We start from the raw sequence: 21,176 nt of genomic DNA on the forward strand, positions 1-21,176 counted from the left end.
GCTCCTCTCCTTACAATTACAGAATACTAATACGTAGCACTAAAAATTACATTCCCTATTAGTATTAGTTTTACTAAGGTGTTATTTTTTAGTTAGAGGTATATGAAATAGAGACATCAAACTTGATTTGCCTTTTTAAATAAGTACACACTAAAGAGATTTGTTCGTGGGAGTACAAAGGATTTGTTCATGGGCCTTATTTTTATTTGTGTTTTCATTGGGCTTCAAAGGAGCAGGTTGGGTCATTCTTTTGTTGGGTTGAAAGGTTAATTATGCTCGATCCAAAGCCAAAACTAAAGTTGGGTCATTCTTTTGAGCTAAAGTGGGCGTTAATGCATGCGTTATATATTATCATGAGTTATGTATGTGTGTAGTGTATGTTGACAAGACACTGTTATTAGTCTTGTTTTAGACATGAGTGACAAATTCCTCATTTGGACAAAACCACTCTCAGCATAAAACAACAAAAACAAGGACAAGTTGCTAGCTAGTACGTATTATAGAGGTGGCAAGAGTCTCCGACACTCAAGGGAATATAACATAAGATGGATTACAAGTATTATATGCGGAAAAATAGAACAGAAATTAGTTTAGAAACTGAAAAGTGAATTAATTAAGAAAACATTAATACTCAACTACTATTATATAACAAAAATAAAATATTGAAACAATTAAGTATATACAATATAAAAGCACTAAGATTATAATTAAATATATTGTTCTAGAATATGAAATTTGGTGATCCCACTTCCTCTATAACGTGCCTGCCTGCATCATCAAGTTGATTTTGTATCTTTTCATTCTTTAGGAGCAAAGCTTGGTGCTTACTCTGAGATAACCAGTGGGAAAGAGAAAACATCTCAATCACACTGGTATATTGGTTCATCAGATATTAACAGAAGGTGATGACCCCGTACTAAGATATAGGTCGTATGTAGACATAATAGGTAAAATTGTATTCTCATTAACATGCAACCGTGGGCAGTTAAATCCCAAGAGAAAAAGTTCTGATTTCGTAGTCCCCTTGATGCAAGAAAAGCTATGCTTTTTCAATTGTTTACATTCTCATTGGTGGAAATGATGCAATCACACGAATGCTACATCTCCTCTTACATGCACCATGTCTTCTACGTCTCAACCTTTTAATCCTATCATAACTATATATCACATGCTATAAATAACAAGCTAACTTTCCCTACCAAATCACTTCCAACAATGGCTGCAGTGTTATGGGTATTGGCTTTAGCTAGCCTCTGCTACCCGCTAGCCACAATCAATGCCCAAGCACCAACAGGTACACCCTCCAATTGGCAACCTTCAACCCCTTCAGCACCCTCCAATTTGCCAACCACAACCCCAAATGCACTTTCTACATTGCCAACAACAACCACATATGCACCATCTACATTGCCCTCCACAACCCCAAATGCACCATCTACATTGCCAACAACCACGCCAAATGCACCCTCTACATTGCCCTCCACAACCCCAGTTGCACCCTCAACATTGCCAACCACAACTCCAAATGCACCCTCAACATTGCCAACTACAAATCCAACTGCACCCTCAACATTGCCAACAGCAACTTCCCCCTCTTCTAGCAAACCATCAGTAGCCAAACAACAACCCGTTGTGGCTGCAACTCCTTCCACCTCAAAGAAACCACCAACAGCAGCAACTTCTCCCACTTCTACTCCAACAACAACAGCTGCACCCTCCAAATTGCCAACTGCAGCTTCCCCCACTTCTAGCAAAACACCAATCACCACTCAGGCTCCTGTGAATTCACCAGTTCCAAAAGCCACATCTCCAACATCATCTGCTCCTGTGAAATCACCAGTTCCTAAAACCACATCTCCAACATCATATGTTCCTGTGAAGTCACCAGTTCCAAAAGCTACATCTCCAACAACATCTGCTCCTGTGAAATCACCACTTCCAAAAGCTACATCTCCAACAATATCTGCTCCTGTGAAATCACCACTTCCAAAAGCTACGTCTCCAACTACATCTGCTCCTGTGAAATCACCACTTCCAAAAGCTACATCTCCAACAACATCTGCTCCAGTGAAATCACCACTTCCAAAAGCTACATCTCCAACAACATCTGCTCCAGTGAAATCACCACTTCCAAAAGCTACATCTCCAACAACATCTGCTCCTGTTAAATTACCAGTGCCCAAAGTTACAACTCCAACTTCTGCTCCTGTGAAATTACCTGATACCAAGCCTTTACCACCATCATCTGCTCCAGTTAAATTACCAGTTCCCAAGGCTTTACCACCAACCTCCACTCCACTGAAACCACCAGTTCCCAAAACTACACCTCCAAAAATAGCTCCGGTGAAACCACCTGTTCCCAAAACTTTGCCTCCAAAAATTGCTCCTGTGAAGCCACCAGTCCCCAAGGTTACACCAGCATTAAGTCCAAAACCCCCATCCCCCAAAATCCCACCCAAGAAAGCTCCCATTTCACCCCCTCCACTGCCATTACCACCAGCTGATGCACCACCATTGCCTACTCCAAAAGTATCCCCAACACCATCCAAAGCACCAACACCAGCCAAAGAAACACCAGCACCAGCACCTGCACACAAAAAGAAAGCACCAAAATCATCACCTGTTCCCTCACCACTAAGTAACACACCGACACCAGCACCAACGCCAGCGATTGAAACGCCAACACCAGCACCAGCACCTGAAGATGACACGCCACCCCCCCCTCCCCACAGGCACAGGAGAAGAAGACACAAGCACAAGCACAAGCACGAGAGACACCATGCACTTTCTCTGGCTCCAGCACCTACAACTATTATTCGGAGAAGTCCCCCAGCACCACTTGCTGACGATATTGCTACAACCGATTCAGAAGAGACACCATCACCAGCACCAAGTCCCAATGCGGTAATATTTCCTTTGACAACTTAAACTTAAATTACAATTACATACATTAACCACTAGTATATGTATATCTCATGTTTTTCATTGTTATTTACAGAATGGTGCACACTCATACTATAGGCAAGGGAATATGTGGCCAAGTATTAATATTGGACTCGCTATTGCCATTTTGTTATCTGTCATCGCTTGACACTTGCAACAGCTGCTATAGAAGTCTCATATGAAGAACATGGATTCACTCTAATTAAGCGGTGGTTTGGTTTGCAAAACATATAAAATCAGTTAAATGTATAAAACTGAATAACGAAAAGTTATATTTATCCATATTTTTTTATTTATTTTATTTCGTTCTTTCTTAATTTGTATTGTGATCTTTGCTCAAAAATATTAATGATACGAGTTTTTGAATTGTTGAAACAACCAAGGAACGTCTGCTATATGCAGAATGTGAAAGTGTCTATATATTTCCTATTAAACTCGATCTATTTATTTCTGCTATGCAGAATGAAAAAAAGCTTACCAATAGGAGTAAAACATATGACCCTTCAAGAGTGAAGATAAAAAATAATTTTACATGGTATCTACTTCCTCACCAACCTAAGATTTTGTATTCTACAATTTCATACTATATATCTCTTTCCTTATGCATTTTGTAATTAATCACACTAGACAAACTTAAAAGAAAAAAGTCTGTGGAAGCCTTTTTCTTTTAAGTTTGTATTGTAGGACTTGGATCACTAGGCACAAAGATAGATATACATAGCTTACTCGATCACCAAGGTTGTTCTTCATTGAACAAATTGTGTGATCACCTTGGAGGTGTTGAACGATATCCTTTATTTTGTGTGACATATTCTTCGTTTGTCATCATGACGTTTGTAGACGTTCCCAAGCCACCATGATCTCCTTCTATCCCTTCCCCAACGTATTGTTGCACTATCAACACTGAAGCAGTGGCTGCAAAATCTGATGAAGCTAACAAGTCCCCAATTGCCCCTAACTCTGGATACTCACTCCAATCAGTGAATCCTGCTGTGAGTGGTGAACTAATTCCATAGCTTCTCCCAACTATGAAAAGGCCATGCACATCATCCATTGACCTTATTGCTGCCACTGTCTGCTCCCCATTGTTGACCCTTTTCTCAACATAAACAACTGAACCACCATCATCTGCATGACTTGTCATAAACCAATGTATAAACTTCTCATCAATTTGCTTCTGAGTGTCCTTATCCGTTTTCACTGTTAGTACACTTGGTTCATCATCACGGTCGCCGCCACTATGACTATGACAATGCATCACTTCTTCTTCATGAACAAAACGCATCACAGTGAGGTTTATGGATTGATGTTCTGACATCCTCCATCCATAGCTCAAGGATTCTCTATCGTCAGGCCCTCCAAAGAACAACACTGCCACATGGTGAGCCTTTTGATCTGGAGCCAAATGGTTGCAGAAATTGAAGCCTCTATCCACAAGGATCCCAACCGAGCAAGGCGCTTTGGTCAGAACATTTCGGTTCACGGTGCGAAACGACGTGTTCATATCCTGCATTCCGCCATCAACCATTTGTTGTTTGTGGAAAGGGACGACTATGAAGGCCACACGCTTGTCCTGAGCCACATTGCATATGTCCTCATGCATGGTGGAGTAAGGGGAGACTACTGACATGGGCTGCACTGAGATGTGTGAAGCTTGTTGCACATAGTTTTCAAAGGCGTTGATTATGTGGTCAGATTGAGCTTGAGTTCTGTTGTAGCCTCCATTGCCAATTTGATCTGATTTCTTCCCGTATTGATTGTGAACAACGAGTAATGCAGATGCATGGCCGGCGAGTTCGGTCAAATGGAGCACGTAAATGCATATTGGAGAGTTCTTTGTTGGGTTAGAGGCGTCAAGGAGGTTAATCATTGTTGGCACATTTCGAGGGCTGTGGATGCACACCAGGACTCTGAACTCTGTGTCTGTTTGAGACATTTGAATATTTCTTCTTTTGTAAGGTATGATCCCCTTTGATGTTTTGTATATAGCTGATATCCCAGGTACAATTATACCAGTCATTAGTAAGGTTATAATCACCATCGATGCAAATGATTCGTCAGTCAAAACCTGTAATTAAGCAATTCATTAGGATGGCAGATATTGAGAAATAATTTGAATGAATATGTTTCATTGATCTGTAATGTGAAATACATCAGAAGTGGCTGTACAATAGAATTGGGTAACAGCCTATTCTAAGTAACAACTATTTGAAATATAAATTGAAGATGATACCATCAAGTAGATAATGATTATTTAAAATACAAATTGAAAAATAACATCAAGTAACAACTAATAGATAAATTCAAACTAAGAGAGATAATTTCTCTAGCTAGTGATTGAATTACTTTTGTAGTGAAATTAAGAGATGCTTATTAGCTAGCTTGAACAAGATATATACCTTCTGATCCTTGCCAATGTTAAGCACAATAACTTCAATAACGCCTTTTGTGTTCATGAGCAAGCCAAGGACTGCTCCTTCACGAATTGACATTTGATAATAGACTGCAGCGACCATAGTTCCAACGATTTTGGCAATGCAAGACAAAGCAATAAGACTGATCAAAATAGCCCATGAGTAGAACCCTCTGAGGAGTCCAAGATCAGTCCTGAGGCCAGTAGTGGCGAAAAATAGAGGGAGCAAAAGTAATGAGATGAAGTCCTCGAGCCTTTCCACAAGAGTGAGTCCGAGTGGTCCATTTGGGATTGTCAAACCAAAAATATATGCTCCAAAGATAGCATGTGTCCCAATAGCATCTGTGATCAGACCTGAGATCATGACACCTGATAGTATCAGGCAAATATAGAAATCACTGAATGCTTCACCCTCCGGGGTTTTCCTTATTATCAACAAGATCAGAGGTCTCACAGCAAAAATATTAAAAGCAATAAACGCTGCACATGAACCGAAAACCATCAAGATAGACAGAGAAGGCTTCTCATTCTCTACCATAGTAATGGACGCAATCAAGAGCATCCAAGAAATAATATCATTAACGAGCGCAGATGAAAGAGCAACCCTTCCTAACTCTGTGTTGATGAATTTGAGCTCGGCGAGGATTCTGGCAAGAACGGGAAATGACGCAACAGAGAGAATAGCACCAAGGAATATGATGTAGGCGCCACTTCTGCTATCTTCTTCGCTGAGTCTGATAAGAAAGGAGGCAAATAAAGCTCCTAATGAGAAAGGCAAGATCATGCCAAGAATTGCTATGGCCACTGCTTTTCTACCTATGTTTCTTAATGCTGATGCGTCCATCCCCACTCCCACCAAGAACATAAAGTATAGGATACCAACGTTTGACATTGTTTCAATCAACATCCTACTTCTTGAAGGAAAAACTGCATCAAAAAATACTGTGTTTTTCCCAAGAAACGTAGGACCCAATAATATGCCTCCCTACACGTACACGTACACGTACACATGCATGCAACATTAATTAAGATGATTTGTTAACTAACTATATAAATTAAATATGAGAAAATTAATATATGGTAATTAAAGGGATCACTAACCAACATTTCAGAGATAACGCGTGGCTGGCGAAGGGGCTTGAGTATGAAGACAAATAAACGGGTGACAATGACAATCAACATTAATTGCAGGATGAAGAGAGGGAGAGAATATTTCAAAGGGTCATCATTATTCCATATCCCTTCTGTTGTTATCATGGTTGCTGAATAGCATATTATTTCTTTTGTTTCGTTAGTTCTAAACACCATCCCTGCTTCTGCCTTGTTCTTCGATCCCCGCCACTTCCTAATGTTTGCTTTCTCAAATGTTGTCTTTTGCTCTTTTTCTTTTGGATGAAAACTAGAAAGAGAGAAATCTCACGCGTTCGTTCGTTTTGTTTTGGTGGTTATGCACTCAAGTGGGAGCTCTACTTAATTTTCATGGCTTATGTTGGGGTCTCTATTTTAAGAACAATGTTGAGGTCTCAACTTCATGAGCAATTGGGGGCACATGTGGGATTGAGATCCACTCAATTTGTTATGCGTTATTGTATTTTTTTTTTTAAAAAAAAACTGTATTAGGAATATTGCTGTAAAAAGATAACGTGGCCGAATTTTATTGTGCAATAATTAAAAATTGAAGACCAAAACCCCGCATTGACTATAATGGAGAAATAAAACATGTAAACCAAGTAGCTAGGATGCATGAAATGAATAAGGCCTCAAGTATTCTGTGAAATAGTCAACAAGATAAAGATTTTGAATGCATATGCATTAGATAGTCAACAAGGAAATATACTCATTGTCCCAAAGATGAAAATGCAGTATTAAATACGTGAACATACTATATACAAGATAAGATTGCATTAGATATAAAGTTTTTTTTTTTTGAAGAATTAAGCATAAGATAGGTATTTTTTAGAAGCATTAAATATAAAGTTAAGTTAACATTCATTGTAGCATATAAAATAGAGAAATTAGCGTTAATTGATCCATATATAACTTGTCCGACCAAATAAATAAATAATTGAATTTCCTTATAAAATAGAGAAATTGCACTGCATTCAAAAGACACAAAGCAGTCACTACAAAAAATATTAATGTATCAGTGACAAAATTTAGTAACAAAAATTACTTTCTCTTCACTATAATATTATCATCCCAAAATATTAGCGACAAACTTATTAAAGATTAAATATAAATCATTTCATCACTAATGTTTTTTCAAGTGAATATTGAAGTAATCAAAGAGTGAATAAGAATATTGTGTAAATATTTACGTCGATGCTCTCTAGTAATTATAATTGTACTCGTTAGAACTTTGCTCGGAGATTAATGACTAGTTTCAATGTTAAAATGTAAAGATTAATTGTACATATATATTAGGACAAAACGAGTAATTAATCTTAAGGTAAATGCCAGTGTCATCTAGTAAGCAAAATAAGTTTATGCTTTTTAAGCCTTGTGGAGATAATGAAAAGGGTAATGAAAAACTAAAGAGGTTTGATCTAACGAAAACGATTAATTTTTCGTAATATGATAAATTAAAGTTTGAATTTGCGATGAGAGATGATTACATTTAATATCTGACCTTATCTTAAACACAATTATCTCCAAAGAAGCAGATATATACGTGGGAAAACTAACAAAAAAAAAATAGTAATAAAAAATGGATTCAAAGTATAACGAGACAAAACTTGCTTATTTAAGAAATATAAATTTATAATAGAGTGGCCAGTGCCCGGTGGTGAGACCCACACTCATGTCTGATTCTCTGTGGTTCGTTGAAAATTAATTCCGTTGGGTAAAGTATAAAACGGTGAGATGAATTTTGAGAAATATCGTCTACCATTCGGTGCAATCGTGTGCTCTATTAGTTGAGACTGAGAAGGCCATTTCAAATAGAAATAGAAATGGAAAAAAGTAAAAAGTAATTATATAAAAAAGAAGTTTCAAGTAGGAAAAGATACAAAAGTATGTAAGCTACATTCCAAAAGCAAAGTATATCCTCTTGGATGCATAAGGACGTTTGAAAGGAGACAACAAAAAGGCTATTACCTATGATTAATTAATTAAATACGTACACATTACATCTTTGTGCTGCATGTAACTAACTGGAGACTACTCACTAATCTTCCATTCAAAATACATGTAAATTATAAAATTCTAACATGCAAATTAATATCCTAATACATATTATTCAATCTAAGTCTAATTAATTAGCTAGGCAGGCTCATAACTTCTTCAAGATCATCATCTAACGACATATAAAATTCGTCTAGCCATGAAAGCTCAGTTCCGCAGTCATCCTCATCGCTGTAACAATTTACACCTTGTTGGGATTGACAACTTTTCTTTTCATAGGCTTTGCACAATACCCATTTGCTCCCACATTGATCCTGTATTGCACAACGTACATTAGAAAATTATTAGCACAAATAGTTCTTCAATTTGCCATGTAATTAATTAATTAATTAATTGTCTTAATATAAATTTTAATAATTAGTCATCACTTACAGTTTTTCGTCTTCCGCGAGTACTTGCACAATTAGATGCAGTAGTAGTGTTAAACCCGGATGAGCAAATATGATATTCTTGCATGACCCAACTGGTTTCAGTGCCTTGTGGAGCTTCACCAAGGTTGAACACAAGGTACTTCTTGATCCCCACTTTTTCAGAAGAGGATACTATTGGTTCCATGACTCCTATTTCCTTCCAATACCCATTTTCTGTGGATCTGTTCTCCTTCACTTTGGTGAAGAAATAGTGTTGATTTCCACTTGACAACGCCTTACCTAAATATGCATAAATGTACAACACAAAGATATAATGAATACAAGTACAAGACATGTGTGTGATTTCTTTTATTTGTTTTGGATCCATCCATGCATGCATATGGTTATGTGATTAGTTATATATATATATTGAAAATTGAACAGCGACCTAATTAAGCAATGACATTGAGACATACATACCATTTAATTCCCATGGATCAAGCAGAGAGAGGTCAAGCTCTGGAATGATGTTGGGATGGCATGGTAGAGAAGCCTTGGAACAGAGAAAGTGAAGGACGAGTTCTTCATCAGTTGGAGAGAAGCAAAAGCCAGGAGGAAGGTTGACACTTCCACAAGCCATCATTTGGTTAATTTTAGTTTTTGTGGAGTGGGGGACTTTGGCTTATAATGTCAAGTTTGTCAAAGAATATACTATATAGTTAAATAAAGTAAGAGAGAGAGAAATTTGGGCCTGAATATGATTTATGATTCAGAAAAAGAAATGAGTTGCTAGAAGAAAGTCGGCGTTTGCGTGGAATACCACCAAAGAAATTAAGTAGGGCCCAGGAAATAGGCCATGGAAGCTAACAATAGAAATTGCGTTGTTAATGATAATTTAACATCAAATTATTGTACATAATTATTTGAGTTAGGGAGTACTATGGGAATATTAAGACCTGCCTTATCTCCATGATTCATGTTTCCTCCTTTTTTTAACTGTCAATTTCTAGTTCCCTCCCACCTGCTAGCATAATCCATGAAGGCATGACGATTAGGTTTCCTCGTCAATTAATCTATATATTGTAATATTTGTACTCCTATTTTTTTATTATTTCCTATTTGTGCCTTCTTTCTAGTAGTACTACTTAAAAAGAACAGTCTTCAATAGTGTGGACACTCCATCGATGACTAGAAAGATGTTCCCAAATTTAAATTAGTCTCAAAGTAGGGGAAAAAATAAAAGAAATTCTAATAAATCGTGGGACGAGTCAATAATAGGAGTCATGTGCATATAATTTCGGCTTCGCTTTTTGACTGATTTACTTAAACCACGGTAAAGTAATTTTTAAATTTAACCTCCATAAAAAACTAGATGCTATTTACTGTACAATTTAAGATGGGTTAGAACAAGTTAACTTTCTTTGTTGGGCACAAAATCTTAAAAAGGTTAATTTTGTGAACTCTAGCTAACTTCAACATGGTCAAAATCCGACAACTTTTGAATTAAGACTAATCAATCCAGATTGGAGACACAATATATTAATCTTAATATTATATAATTAAATTGTAAAATTAAAAAGAATATAACTAAAATTAAGGTATATGTTACAATACAGATTTTAAAATAAAAGATATCAATATAAATATAATATTATGTCAAACAAAACATAGTTTATTAAGTTATTTTTTTTTACTATTAATACATAATTTTTTTAAAAATTCTAGTTTTTAAAAAGAATAATTCAAACTCATCCTAAAAATATGCCAAATATAATTTCTTAAATTCAAACTAAGTCTGTGAAACGGGACAAGTCATCAACCGTAAAAAAACTATTTGGACAATATTTTACTTATTTATATATTTATTGAGCGTTAATATGAGAGGGTACAATTTTTAATCTGCAACATCTCATATTTGATATAAATAATTAAGTTGTGGATAAACATGGGCGTGAATAAGTAGTATATACTTATTAATTTGCACCTTTAATTCTAATTATTTACTAACCACTAGTATATGCTCAATGGTGGGCCTCTGACATCAGAAAATGGTTTCTTTACATGGTTTGAACTTTGAATAGCATGTGTCATAAGTGTTCTTGCTCACCTTCGCCCAGGCATGAATCATTTTAACCGAAGCTATTGACCCAGTGTTACGGGCAGTTGATATTTGTACCCTAAAGATAAAATCATTAAAATATTAAAGGCAGCCCATTTGAAATCTTAATTATTGCAATTTGCACCGATAGAGGAGGATTTACGTGGTAATTAAAGATTCTGAATGCTTAATTAGAGGCATTGTTTTTTCTTGCTGTTCACATTCATAGGAAATATATCACATTTAACAAGAAAGTCCCTTTGTTCATTTTTCCCCCCCTTATTTTCCGCTTCTTAATTATGAAAAGAAGCACCTTTCGTAAGTTCTGCCAGCTGCACCCACTAATTATATTAGCATCAGTCCCATTCTCGTATTCTTCCTTCCACCAACTTCGATTCCTAGCTTCTACTAGTCTTCGATCTTCATCTATTTTTAGCAGCATGATCCTATGAAAATTAGCGTTATTCTAGTATACTTAATCAGACAAATATAACAAACACAAATAATTTTGTTGCATTATAGTGGATGGTTTTGTGGCTTAGTATCTGATTCATTAACCATCATTACGCTTCACTAAAGGATAAAAGTTGATGAGATCTTGCGTCATGCATTAGTTGGTAGGTCACGCACCTTTTGCCGGCACAATGTTGATTCATAAACAAGCTGTGTTTTGATTCTGCTTAATTAATTTTATCGTCATGCCACTTGTAAACCATGGCCAAGAAATAGAAACCATATATCTATAATTAATATTATAGGGGAACAGTGGCATTTCTACATAGCAATGTGAAAACCAAAAGCTTCTCTAGCTACTCTTCACCTTCTATCACCATTTCTATTTTTGACGAGATCGAAGGCTTTTGTTGTTTACTTTGTTTTCCACAAGAAAGACTTTAAGTACACATTCTTTGTCATTTTATAATCACCAACCCAACAATTGGGTAACTTAGATGGCTTGTTTTTTCATCTGTCAATCTATCCTTTCGAAATATTGACGACTGTGTTTACAGTGTGTTTAAAACAATAATTAAGAAACCTTGACGCTGAAATTTTAGTATTAAAAATTTAGTCATTTTGAAGATAACTGGTTAAGTGTTTATAGGTGAGGGTCTTCCATATGTGGAAATTACATTGAGTTTCAACTAATATGAGAGACAGGCATGCATGCATGCAATCCATTAAAGGGAATATGAATATCGGAATAAAACTTATCTCCTATTTATTAATTATTTTTCAAAATAATTATAATCAAAACATGGAATCTTAAATAAATCAAACTCTTTACATCTTAGTTGGAATAGCAAAAATAAAAAGTTAAGTATTAATTATTAAATGTAATGTTGAAAAATGTTTTCTAAAATACAAAATATGTTTAAAAATATATTATAAAAGATATTATATATAAAAATTCCGTACAAAATTATTTTAGTTTATCACACGAGAATACTTATGATGTAGAAAAAGAAAACACCAATTATTCCTTTTTACAAGGGAATAGTAACTCTAACACCGCTAAATGGTGCAATATATTTATTTCGGTAGCATTTGACTTAATTGATTATTTTTATTTTAAAAATATTTTAATATTCAAATAAAAACAATACATTGTTAGAAACCAAAATAAAGTTGTTTGTTAATTTAATTTTCCTCTCTTTTTAAAATTTTTATTATTATTTATAAATTCTCTTAAATGGTGTTTGATAAGAAGAAAACACGCCAAAAAAATTAAGAAAAATATTTCCTTCATGCTTTCTTTTTCCTTTTTTTCCTTTCAACAAACAGGAAAATCCTTGTTTCACGTATAATAGTAGGGCATGGAATGGAATCACGATTGGACTAATAAAAATTATTTCTCCCTTGAATATTTAGTACGCCTTTCTTATTTTGAAAAATATTAATTTAAGGGCATGTTTTGCGTCATTTTTAGTTATAAGTTTTAAAAAAATTAAAAACTAACCGTTTTTAATTTTTAAAAATTAGTTTTGTTTTTAGTTAAATTAATTTAAAAGTGTGCATGCTTGTATAATGATTTTGGTGACGACAACAGAGATAAAAAAAATGTCAAGTATGATGATAATTTTTTTTGTTGATTATGATATTAGTATGAAATAATTCTGATTAAAAACAGTGATTATTAAACTTCGTCAGAAATTATGGATATATATAAAATAAATATTCTTCTTGTAATACAATTTATTTCATATTTAAAAGTTAAAATTCAAACGTAAAAGCGTCATAATCACAGTGGTGTGAATAATAGTAGTCACAACTCAACTACAATAATAATGATGTAAAATGTAGTGAAAGTATTTTTTCAAACTAAAAATTATTCTTACAAATATTTTTTAAAAAAATCTAAACTTATTTTAAAACTGAATTAAAAATCATCTCAGATTTATTTTAATCTAACATGTTTTTGGAAAATTGCATGTGAAAACTAATATTCAAAAACCTGCCACTAACCAGACGAGCTTAAGTATTTTTCTGTCATAATAATGTTATTAGTCCTGCATGTGTTTGTCGGTGTACATTTATTATTGTTTATTTTGCTTTTGCTCTTGAGATTTGAGGTTGTAATTAGTTACATTTTAGATGTGGCTTGTAATTTTTTGCCATTAATGGTCTGCATGTGGGGTTATGAGGATTACATAAAGTAGTAACATTTTCTAAATGAAATTACTACAAATAATAATTACTACGAATAAGAAAGGCACTAAATTCAATGGAGAAATCACTTTTAATAGTCCAATCGTAATTTCATTCCATGTCAACGTCAATTTTGACGTCGAATTAATCAATAAAAGAAGAATGAATTGCTAATCAGATGGATAGTTTTATCGTAAAAATTAATATCAGACTAATATTTTAACATGTATAATGCAAAAGATAAACGTTTATTTTCTATAACAAAAGTTCATACGGAATGAATAGTTTTAAATATATAAATTAAATTATAATTAAAATTCGTAATAAATAAATAATTTTATATAAATTAAATTTTAGATTTTTTATAATTAATTTATATTTAAATACAAGGTTATTTTTAACTATTGTTAATTTTTTTCAAAAAATATGAAAATTAAATTTAAAAATAAAGATGAAAAAATTAATTGAACTAAATAAGATATTAAGAAAAAAAATCTAAAAAAGTACTTTCATTAAATAATAGCTCTTAAAAACACTGATAACTATTCCAATTTATATATAAGAAGAATGTCAAACATTTTGATCTATTATGTCAAGTATACTTAAGAGTATAAATGAAAATTTTATACTATATTAAAAATGTAAAAACTCATTAAAATTTATTTTTTAAAATAATATTGGTTTAATAAACTATATTTTAACCGTCTTTAAAAGTTACAATACTCATTAACAAAATCTTATAAATAAACACACGATTAGTTTCAAGTAGAACATGTTAGATTCATTTTATGAAAATACTAAAATATGAATGGTTTCAATGAAGATACTTATAATTTAGACCAAACAACAATAAATAGACATTCATATAATCTTTAATTTAATTAATAATATTGAAATTAATTGACAGAAATTTTGAATCACAAAGAAGATGTGGGAAGGATGCTTGAAATAATAATATTTTTTTAGATAAATAATCATTTTTGTTCGTGAATGTATAAAATGCTGATAAATATGTGTCACGTATGTTCTTTCATTAACGACAATAGACGAAAGTTAACGGATAAATGAATTTGTCTCATTTTTTTTTACTTTTGAGGACTAAATTTTAAATTTTCATCTTTTGGAAACGAATTTGTTAGTGTCATATACACATTCAAAAACGAAAATGATTATTTATCCTATTTTTTTTATTGAAAGCCCAAATAGAAAATAAAATATAAAACAATGTTTTTTAATATTCCAAATTAAATACAAACTACTACTACAAATTATGAACTCTTACTTGTTATTGGAATGACAAGGGAGGCAGGTGCATATGAAAGCAAAAGCAAGTAAAAGAAGCCGGGGATTGAGATTAGCCAGGTGGTCATCTATTTAATATATTTTGATTTGCTGATAATAAAAAAAAAAATCAAAGAAGCTAACATACATGATAATTGATACACCCACCTAGCCCAATAGGAGGAGGCTTTTGATCTATCTAACAAGGCTCAAGTAGCAGATTCCTACAACACAGACACAGTAAATGCCACTATTGAATCTACAAAGAATGGCATTATAAAAATTCTCCCACAAGTAACATGTTCGGTAGTTCTTAGAGATCCTATTAATGCATTCAACTCTTTATTATTGGGTAAAAGCTACATATGACTCACGAAATGGAAAGTGAAACCCATTAAAAAAAATTACGAGGCATGCATCATTTGGTGAGACTTACATGGGTTTCATTTGATAGAGAGAATGTGCTAATAAGAGTGTGTTAAAAATTGTGTTGCTAGTGTTCCTCAATGAAGTAAATATATAAAATTAGGGTTTACTCCTTTATGTATATGGCTATGACCACATGATCAATATGGCTGCATGGCATATAGAAACTGTAACTGGAGACTCGTTCAAAGACCACAAGCAATCCTGTACAATGGTTTTGCTTCTATGTGATAAGTGGGAGAATGCCCACCCAAGAGTGTAAAGACATGTACTTATAGATTGAACCCACAGAAAAGGAAATTATTAATGCTAGACATTTAGATGCTTGTCATGTCAGTTTCTATTTTGACCTCACAGGGAATGAATGTGTTTTATCTTCTGAATAGCTTGCTTAACTTTTGTAGATGGCTCTTCGTACAAAATGTTAGGGTTATCAAACTCAGATGCCAAGCTTCGGTCCCCAAGAAGAGCACGGAATGTGTCTGCCACGGAATATGAAAGAGACTTCAGATTATATCCTCCCTCCAAGAAAAACACACATCGGCCCCCACATAAATCTTTCGCTAGTTGTTTGATACTGGACGCTAGCATGTAATATGTTCCAGTTGTATATTGAAGATTAGCTAGTGGATCCAACACGTGGCCGTCATACCTAACAAATGAACATGAAACTCGACGTGTGAAAATGAGATTGGCGACAATCTATATGAAGCAGTCTTTTATTGTATTAAAAATCCAATCCAAATTTCATGGCAGAATTAAGATTGTAAGTTGCTTGAGAACCTAAAATTCAACCCGTGTGATGGAATAAACTTGGTAAAATTGATAAGGTGTTTATTCCGTGTTTGCATTGATGAGAATGATTCAGAGAAAGACTCACCCAGCAGAAACAAGAATGATGTCTGGTTTAAATCTTTGAGCACATGGTACAATGACTTCATCGAACACAGTTCTAATAGCAGTATCACCTGAACCTCCAGGAAGAGGCAGATTTAATGTGGTTCCTTCACCATCTCCACTTCCAACTTCATCAAATTTACCAGTACCGGGATAGCTTCCATCCTGAGCAACAAAAAGTCATTAAGCATAGCAAGGCTTCTATTTTTTTCTTCACATTTTAGCACATTTTATGCCTTGTCCTATTTCTTATCTTCACGTAATGTTTCTCTCCTTCACATTTGAGCCAAAGATAGCTCTGCTAACATGGCTTCTACAACATCAGTAAGCTAACATAACAAAAAGAAAAGAGAATCATTGAACACAGGTGGCATTTCAGAATCAATGAAGCACAAGAAAATATACACATCAATAAGCTAACATTACAAAAAGAAAAGAGAATCATTGAACACAGGTGGCATTTCAGAATCAATGAAGCACAAGAAAATATAATCAGAGCTGGGACCAAATTAGTAGCTTACTTGGTGAAATGAAAGGAAAAATACATCTGGATCATCATAGAAAGCATCATTTGTTCCATTCCCATGATGAACATCAAAGTCAATTATAAACACACGCTTCAATCCATGAACACGCTGAGAATAACGGGCTGCAATGGCCACATTTCCAAAAATGCAGAATCCCATAGGTCCTTGTGGAACTGCGTGATGTCCTGGTGGTCTTATCAGAGCAAAACCAGTGGGTGCATCTCCCTTTATCTTTGAACATGCAACCTGAATATGAAATTGAACAGGAGAAATTTACATCCAACTCAGAAATATATCCCTAGTTCACTTTACTTCTTGAAACATTTATGTCCAAAACCAACTATTCTAAAAGCCTTAACTATATTAGTTGGAGGACTCGGATTTTTATATCTCTGAAAAACCCCTCATGCAAGAGCCAACTTAAAGCATAGACAATGGACATGATGAGCACCTTGTGCAGAAATTCAACTTAATTATGAAGAATAGGGGTGGCAAGGATCAAAATCTTGACCATTTGGTCATGCAGGCTTTGGTATCATGTTTTCTAAAAGCTTAAGCCAGTAAGTGGGGAGTCAAGAATGATTTTTTCTTTAGAATATATTGGACACAACAAAAGCCAATCAAGAACACACATTTGAGTTCCAAAACTTGTTATATCTGTGACTCCCCACCTCCCCCAAACATTTATAGTGTGTTTGGTTGAGATGATGAAAATAGAAGAGAGATATTTAAATTAAAGTAGAGTGTAGAAGGTGTGGGACCCACCTATTTCTTCTCTATTTCTCTCCTTAACCCCCTCTACCAAACACAAGCTTAAAGATACAAAAAAGGTACACACACACAAATAGTCCTTTCCAGTATGAAGTCACCAGAAGAAGTAGATATGTACATATCCATATCCACTCACTTACCCCTCCCCAAAACACACACACAGATTATTACCAAGAGATGGACATGCCAGGTTAAGAGATCACCACTGAGTCAACTAAGGCTAATCCAGCACCGGCTGCAACTATTGACTCCTGGAAGGTCTGCATCATGAATACCACCATAAGAATGCAAAAAACACAATATCCGTAATATTTTCCATTGGTAAATGTATTTACTACCAAAATGAACTAAAATATAAAGTTTCAAGCATAGAATGACCTTTGACAAGCTTGGGAAAGAATCATAAAGCTCTTAGCAAAGCACTTACAGTGGCAGTGGCATATGTTGGTCCTGAACCATCAAGGAAAATAAGGCCTTTCTCCACAGCTTGATCCATAACCTATGCCATGGTAAAAATATCAGATAAAATTCAAATTATTAAATGCTTGCAAATGGCTAGTGATGGTGAAAACTTGAACTAAAAACTAGGATAGTGGAGATTGGACTAATCAAATTTAAGTCATCTTTGTAAGCACAAATTCCCAGTGGAAAGTTCAGTGTGCAGCAGCAATCCTTGATTTCATGTTTTATAATCACAGTGCATTGAACCAGAAGTAAAGCATGCATCAAGTGGAAGTAATTGATAAAAGTAATGACAAAGCACATAACAAATTCAACAAGTAAATAATTCTTATGATGTAACATTTTTAATGGAAATACAACAGAAAGATTAGGAAAGATAATGCAAGGCAAAAAAGAAAGCATAGCTACATAGGAAATAAAATAAAAGATATTAACATATTTCCTGACCACAAAGTATATTGTAAAATTAAAAACATTATAATTTAAATTTTAAAATATACAATATCTCACAGAAAGAACAAGTGAAGCAAAGGAAAATTCTAAGAAGTTGGGTTTGGAGCCTAACTTAACCCCACAAAATCAGCTTGTAAGATAAGGACTGCTCTAGCCTTATAAGGACTACATTGGCCATTTTTTAAATTTCTAATCGATGTCAAATCTCAACACACACCCTCACACCCAGGACTTGACATCTGGAGCGTAGATAAATGTGGGTGGCCCAATAACAACACCCTCTCATGTCCAGGACTAGACATTGGAAAGTGGAAGTATATGGGTGGCTCAATAATGGACCTGAGATAGGCTCTAACCATCTTAGACTTTGGGCTTAAGGTATAACTCAACTCCACAAAATCATCTTGTAAGGTGAAGATTGCCCGAACTATATTAGGTCTAGAGGCTGCAACAAAAGCATCCCAAAGAGGCCAAACTTAAGGCAGGCTTAGGGTGACCTAAATTAAGGCGACTTTCCAACAAAAATGATAGATACCCATTAATTAGCTAGTTACATAGATAGTTAAGTTTGTTGGTTGAAGAAATAAAGCATGTTGCCTATAAATAACAAGGGGGGCTAAGAGAGGCATCATCTTGACATTTTTGGCTTTTGGCATCGGAAGACACAGACCCTCAAAATTCCTCAGTGTTCTATCCTTTGTGATTGTGGAGCTGTGAGTTTATCCCTATTTCTTCTTAATAAGATATCAGGTTTCTATTAGAAAATTAATAAATAAATAAATTACCTTTTCAAGCCCAGAAACATAGGCTCTTGCATGCACACTTGCAATATCATCAACTGAAGCAGGCTCAAAATGTTGAAGTTCAATTACCTCTGGGCCACGGAACTGAATCATACATAAAATAAAGTTGTGAAAATGAAAATAATTTACTCTTTAATACCACCATACCAGTATCACAAATCACAATACAATTCCACTTATCATCTGGTTAAGTCTATTTTTCTTAAATTGACAAGCTTTCTCTGGCTGGCATGTGTACAAACCTTATATCCATGGATTGCCTAGGCCCTAGGGAAGTTAATTTGTCATTCAATAAAATAGGAAAAATTGCAAATTAACAAAAGAAGACAGTGATATATTCTAGAGAATAAAATGTAGCCTGCTTTTGTACACAGAAGAAAATGTAGTTCATTTAGTGCCTGTTTGTTTCCTATTCTTAGAAACTATTTTCTGTTTTTAAAAACAAGAAAACAAAGAAAAAAATATCATTTCTTTTTTGTTGAATTGGAAAAAGAAAAAAAAAAACAGAACATTTATTTTCAGTTTTCTGACTCATGTTCTTTCTTATAATACCCTATCTTCTTCCCCTACTACTATCCAAAAATTAGTTTTTGAAAACTGATTTATGAAATAGTCTTTAAAAACTAAAAAACAAAAACTGAAACAATGACATAGAGAACAACTTCTTTTTTTTTGCTTTTAAGGCATTTGGGTTTATTTTCTGATAGGGTATTATCAAATCTTTCAAAAGAAGATATCACCAAGACATATACAGACGACAAATGCAAACAATTCCAAAGCACAATGTCTATCACTTATAGTACCTTGGAAGTGAGCTGCATTTCTTCTAGAGCATTGACAATCGCGGGAACTCTAAAATGTGATTCTGGATGAGACTCCTGTTACAAGTAGTAGATCCAAATTGCAATCACATCAATGTCACGAGTTCAAACATAGTGGCAGGTGGTGACAACAGATATAATCTCTGTCGGTATTTCTAACCAAAGAAGGAAAACAGAATAAGAGTACAACAGCAGCATATACTACTATACTAGAACACCCTCGACAAGCAAGCTTGAGGAGTCTGAAACATAAACATGTATAAACTAAGAAATTCAAAACAGCCAAAAGAACTTATGGAACCAACTTTAAAATTGAAAACTAAGTTTAGTTGGAATGATTGATAATTTGGTATACCTGGTTGTGGCCCATAGATGGAGCGACGGAGTATATAAGCCGTGCATCACTTAGTTGCTCAATAGAACCGTTCCTAACAGCCGAACACGATATGGACGCTCTGAAACATCTCTGGTTCTTACGGAACACTCTTATGTCCAAAACATGATGACCCACCAGAAAGAACGCATTCCCTGATGATGCTTAAGAAACATTTTAATTTCAATTTTGATAAACCCACATGCAGAGTGCAAAAATGCTCTTATGAATTAAGCAATTTATGAATGGAAGATTAAAATTTAAAGTGAAAGAGGAATAGTACCGAAGGAAGATGGAGAGCGAGGAAATTTGAGAAGGTGCATGGAGACCAGACGACACCAGTGAAAGTTGCTCACAACCTCCACACTCCAGTTATTAGTTATCACAAACTTTGACAAATGGCACACACAGCCAAATTTTCAGTTTTTCTTTTATAGAAAATTTTTGTGGATTATCTAATTGTAGGTTGGGATTGGGATTGGGATTGGGATTTGGAGAAGCAAGATTAACTTCACCAGTAGGCAGTAGTATTTTAAGAAAGTGCAATGAATAGAATAAATATTTATTTTTGAATAATTAAAATTTACAATAAAAATAAATATTTTGAATTTAATAAATCATATTTTTAATTAATAATATATTAAAATATATAAATAGTTTAAGTTAGAAATAAAAATAAAAGAGGATAAATTAAAAAAGACAAAATACTAAACATTAAAATCTATGATT

At 34.2% G+C, this 21,176-nt stretch overlaps 4 protein-coding genes across 6 annotated transcripts; 1 reads left to right on the forward strand and 3 right to left on the reverse strand.

Moving 5' to 3' along the window:
• The first annotated feature begins 1,208 nt into the window (after positions 1 to 1,208).
• LOC114413229 (proline-rich extensin-like protein EPR1) lies at positions 1,209 to 3,322 on the forward strand. Its single transcript, XM_028377497.1, has 2 exons — positions 1,209 to 2,904; positions 2,999 to 3,322. Exons 1-2 carry the CDS (start codon positions 1,216 to 1,218, stop codon positions 3,089 to 3,091), a joined length of 1,782 nt encoding a protein of 593 aa, XP_028233298.1. The 5' UTR covers positions 1,209 to 1,215; the 3' UTR covers positions 3,092 to 3,322.
• A 302-nt stretch (positions 3,323 to 3,624) lies between these two features.
• On the reverse strand, positions 3,625 to 6,664 carry LOC114411390 (cation/H(+) antiporter 15-like). Its single transcript, XM_028375087.1, has 3 exons — positions 6,458 to 6,664; positions 5,343 to 6,341; positions 3,625 to 5,011 (listed from the first exon to the last, which is right to left on the reverse strand). The coding sequence occupies exons 1-3, from the start codon at positions 6,662 to 6,664 to the stop codon at positions 3,710 to 3,712; spliced, it is 2,508 nt and encodes an 835-aa protein (XP_028230888.1). The 3' UTR covers positions 3,625 to 3,709.
• Positions 6,665 to 8,429: 1,765 nt separating this feature from the next.
• Positions 8,430 to 9,578, reverse strand: LOC114413230 (NAC domain-containing protein 104-like). Its single transcript, XM_028377498.1, has 3 exons — positions 9,370 to 9,578; positions 8,912 to 9,189; positions 8,430 to 8,793 (listed from the first exon to the last, which is right to left on the reverse strand). Exons 1-3 carry the CDS (start codon positions 9,530 to 9,532, stop codon positions 8,614 to 8,616), a joined length of 621 nt encoding a protein of 206 aa, XP_028233299.1. The 5' UTR covers positions 9,533 to 9,578; the 3' UTR covers positions 8,430 to 8,613.
• A 5,835-nt stretch (positions 9,579 to 15,413) lies between these two features.
• LOC114413231 (histone deacetylase 14) lies at positions 15,414 to 20,883 on the reverse strand. 3 transcript variants are annotated; one of them, XM_028377500.1, is made up of 9 exons: positions 20,731 to 20,883; positions 20,430 to 20,611; positions 20,057 to 20,131; positions 19,236 to 19,337; positions 17,963 to 18,034; positions 17,742 to 17,795; positions 16,759 to 17,010; positions 16,221 to 16,402; positions 15,414 to 15,992 (listed from the first exon to the last, which is right to left on the reverse strand). In XM_028377500.1, exons 1-9 carry the CDS (start codon positions 20,768 to 20,770, stop codon positions 15,692 to 15,694), a joined length of 1,260 nt encoding a protein of 419 aa, XP_028233301.1. In that variant the 5' UTR covers positions 20,771 to 20,883; the 3' UTR covers positions 15,414 to 15,691. The 3 variants fall into 3 exon arrangements, with proteins under 3 accessions (XP_028233301.1, XP_028233300.1, XP_028233302.1); XM_028377499.1 differs by having other exon boundaries at positions 17,739 to 17,795; positions 20,731 to 20,882; XM_028377501.1 differs by having other exon boundaries at positions 17,739 to 17,795; positions 20,430 to 20,602; positions 20,731 to 20,876.
• Between the last annotated feature and the right edge of the window lie 293 nt (positions 20,884 to 21,176).

The sequence above is a fragment of the Glycine soja genome, chromosome 5, assembly GCF_004193775.1.
Source record: "Glycine soja cultivar W05 chromosome 5, ASM419377v2, whole genome shotgun sequence".
In the NCBI taxonomy this organism is placed as follows: Eukaryota; Viridiplantae; Streptophyta; class Magnoliopsida; order Fabales; family Fabaceae; genus Glycine; species Glycine soja.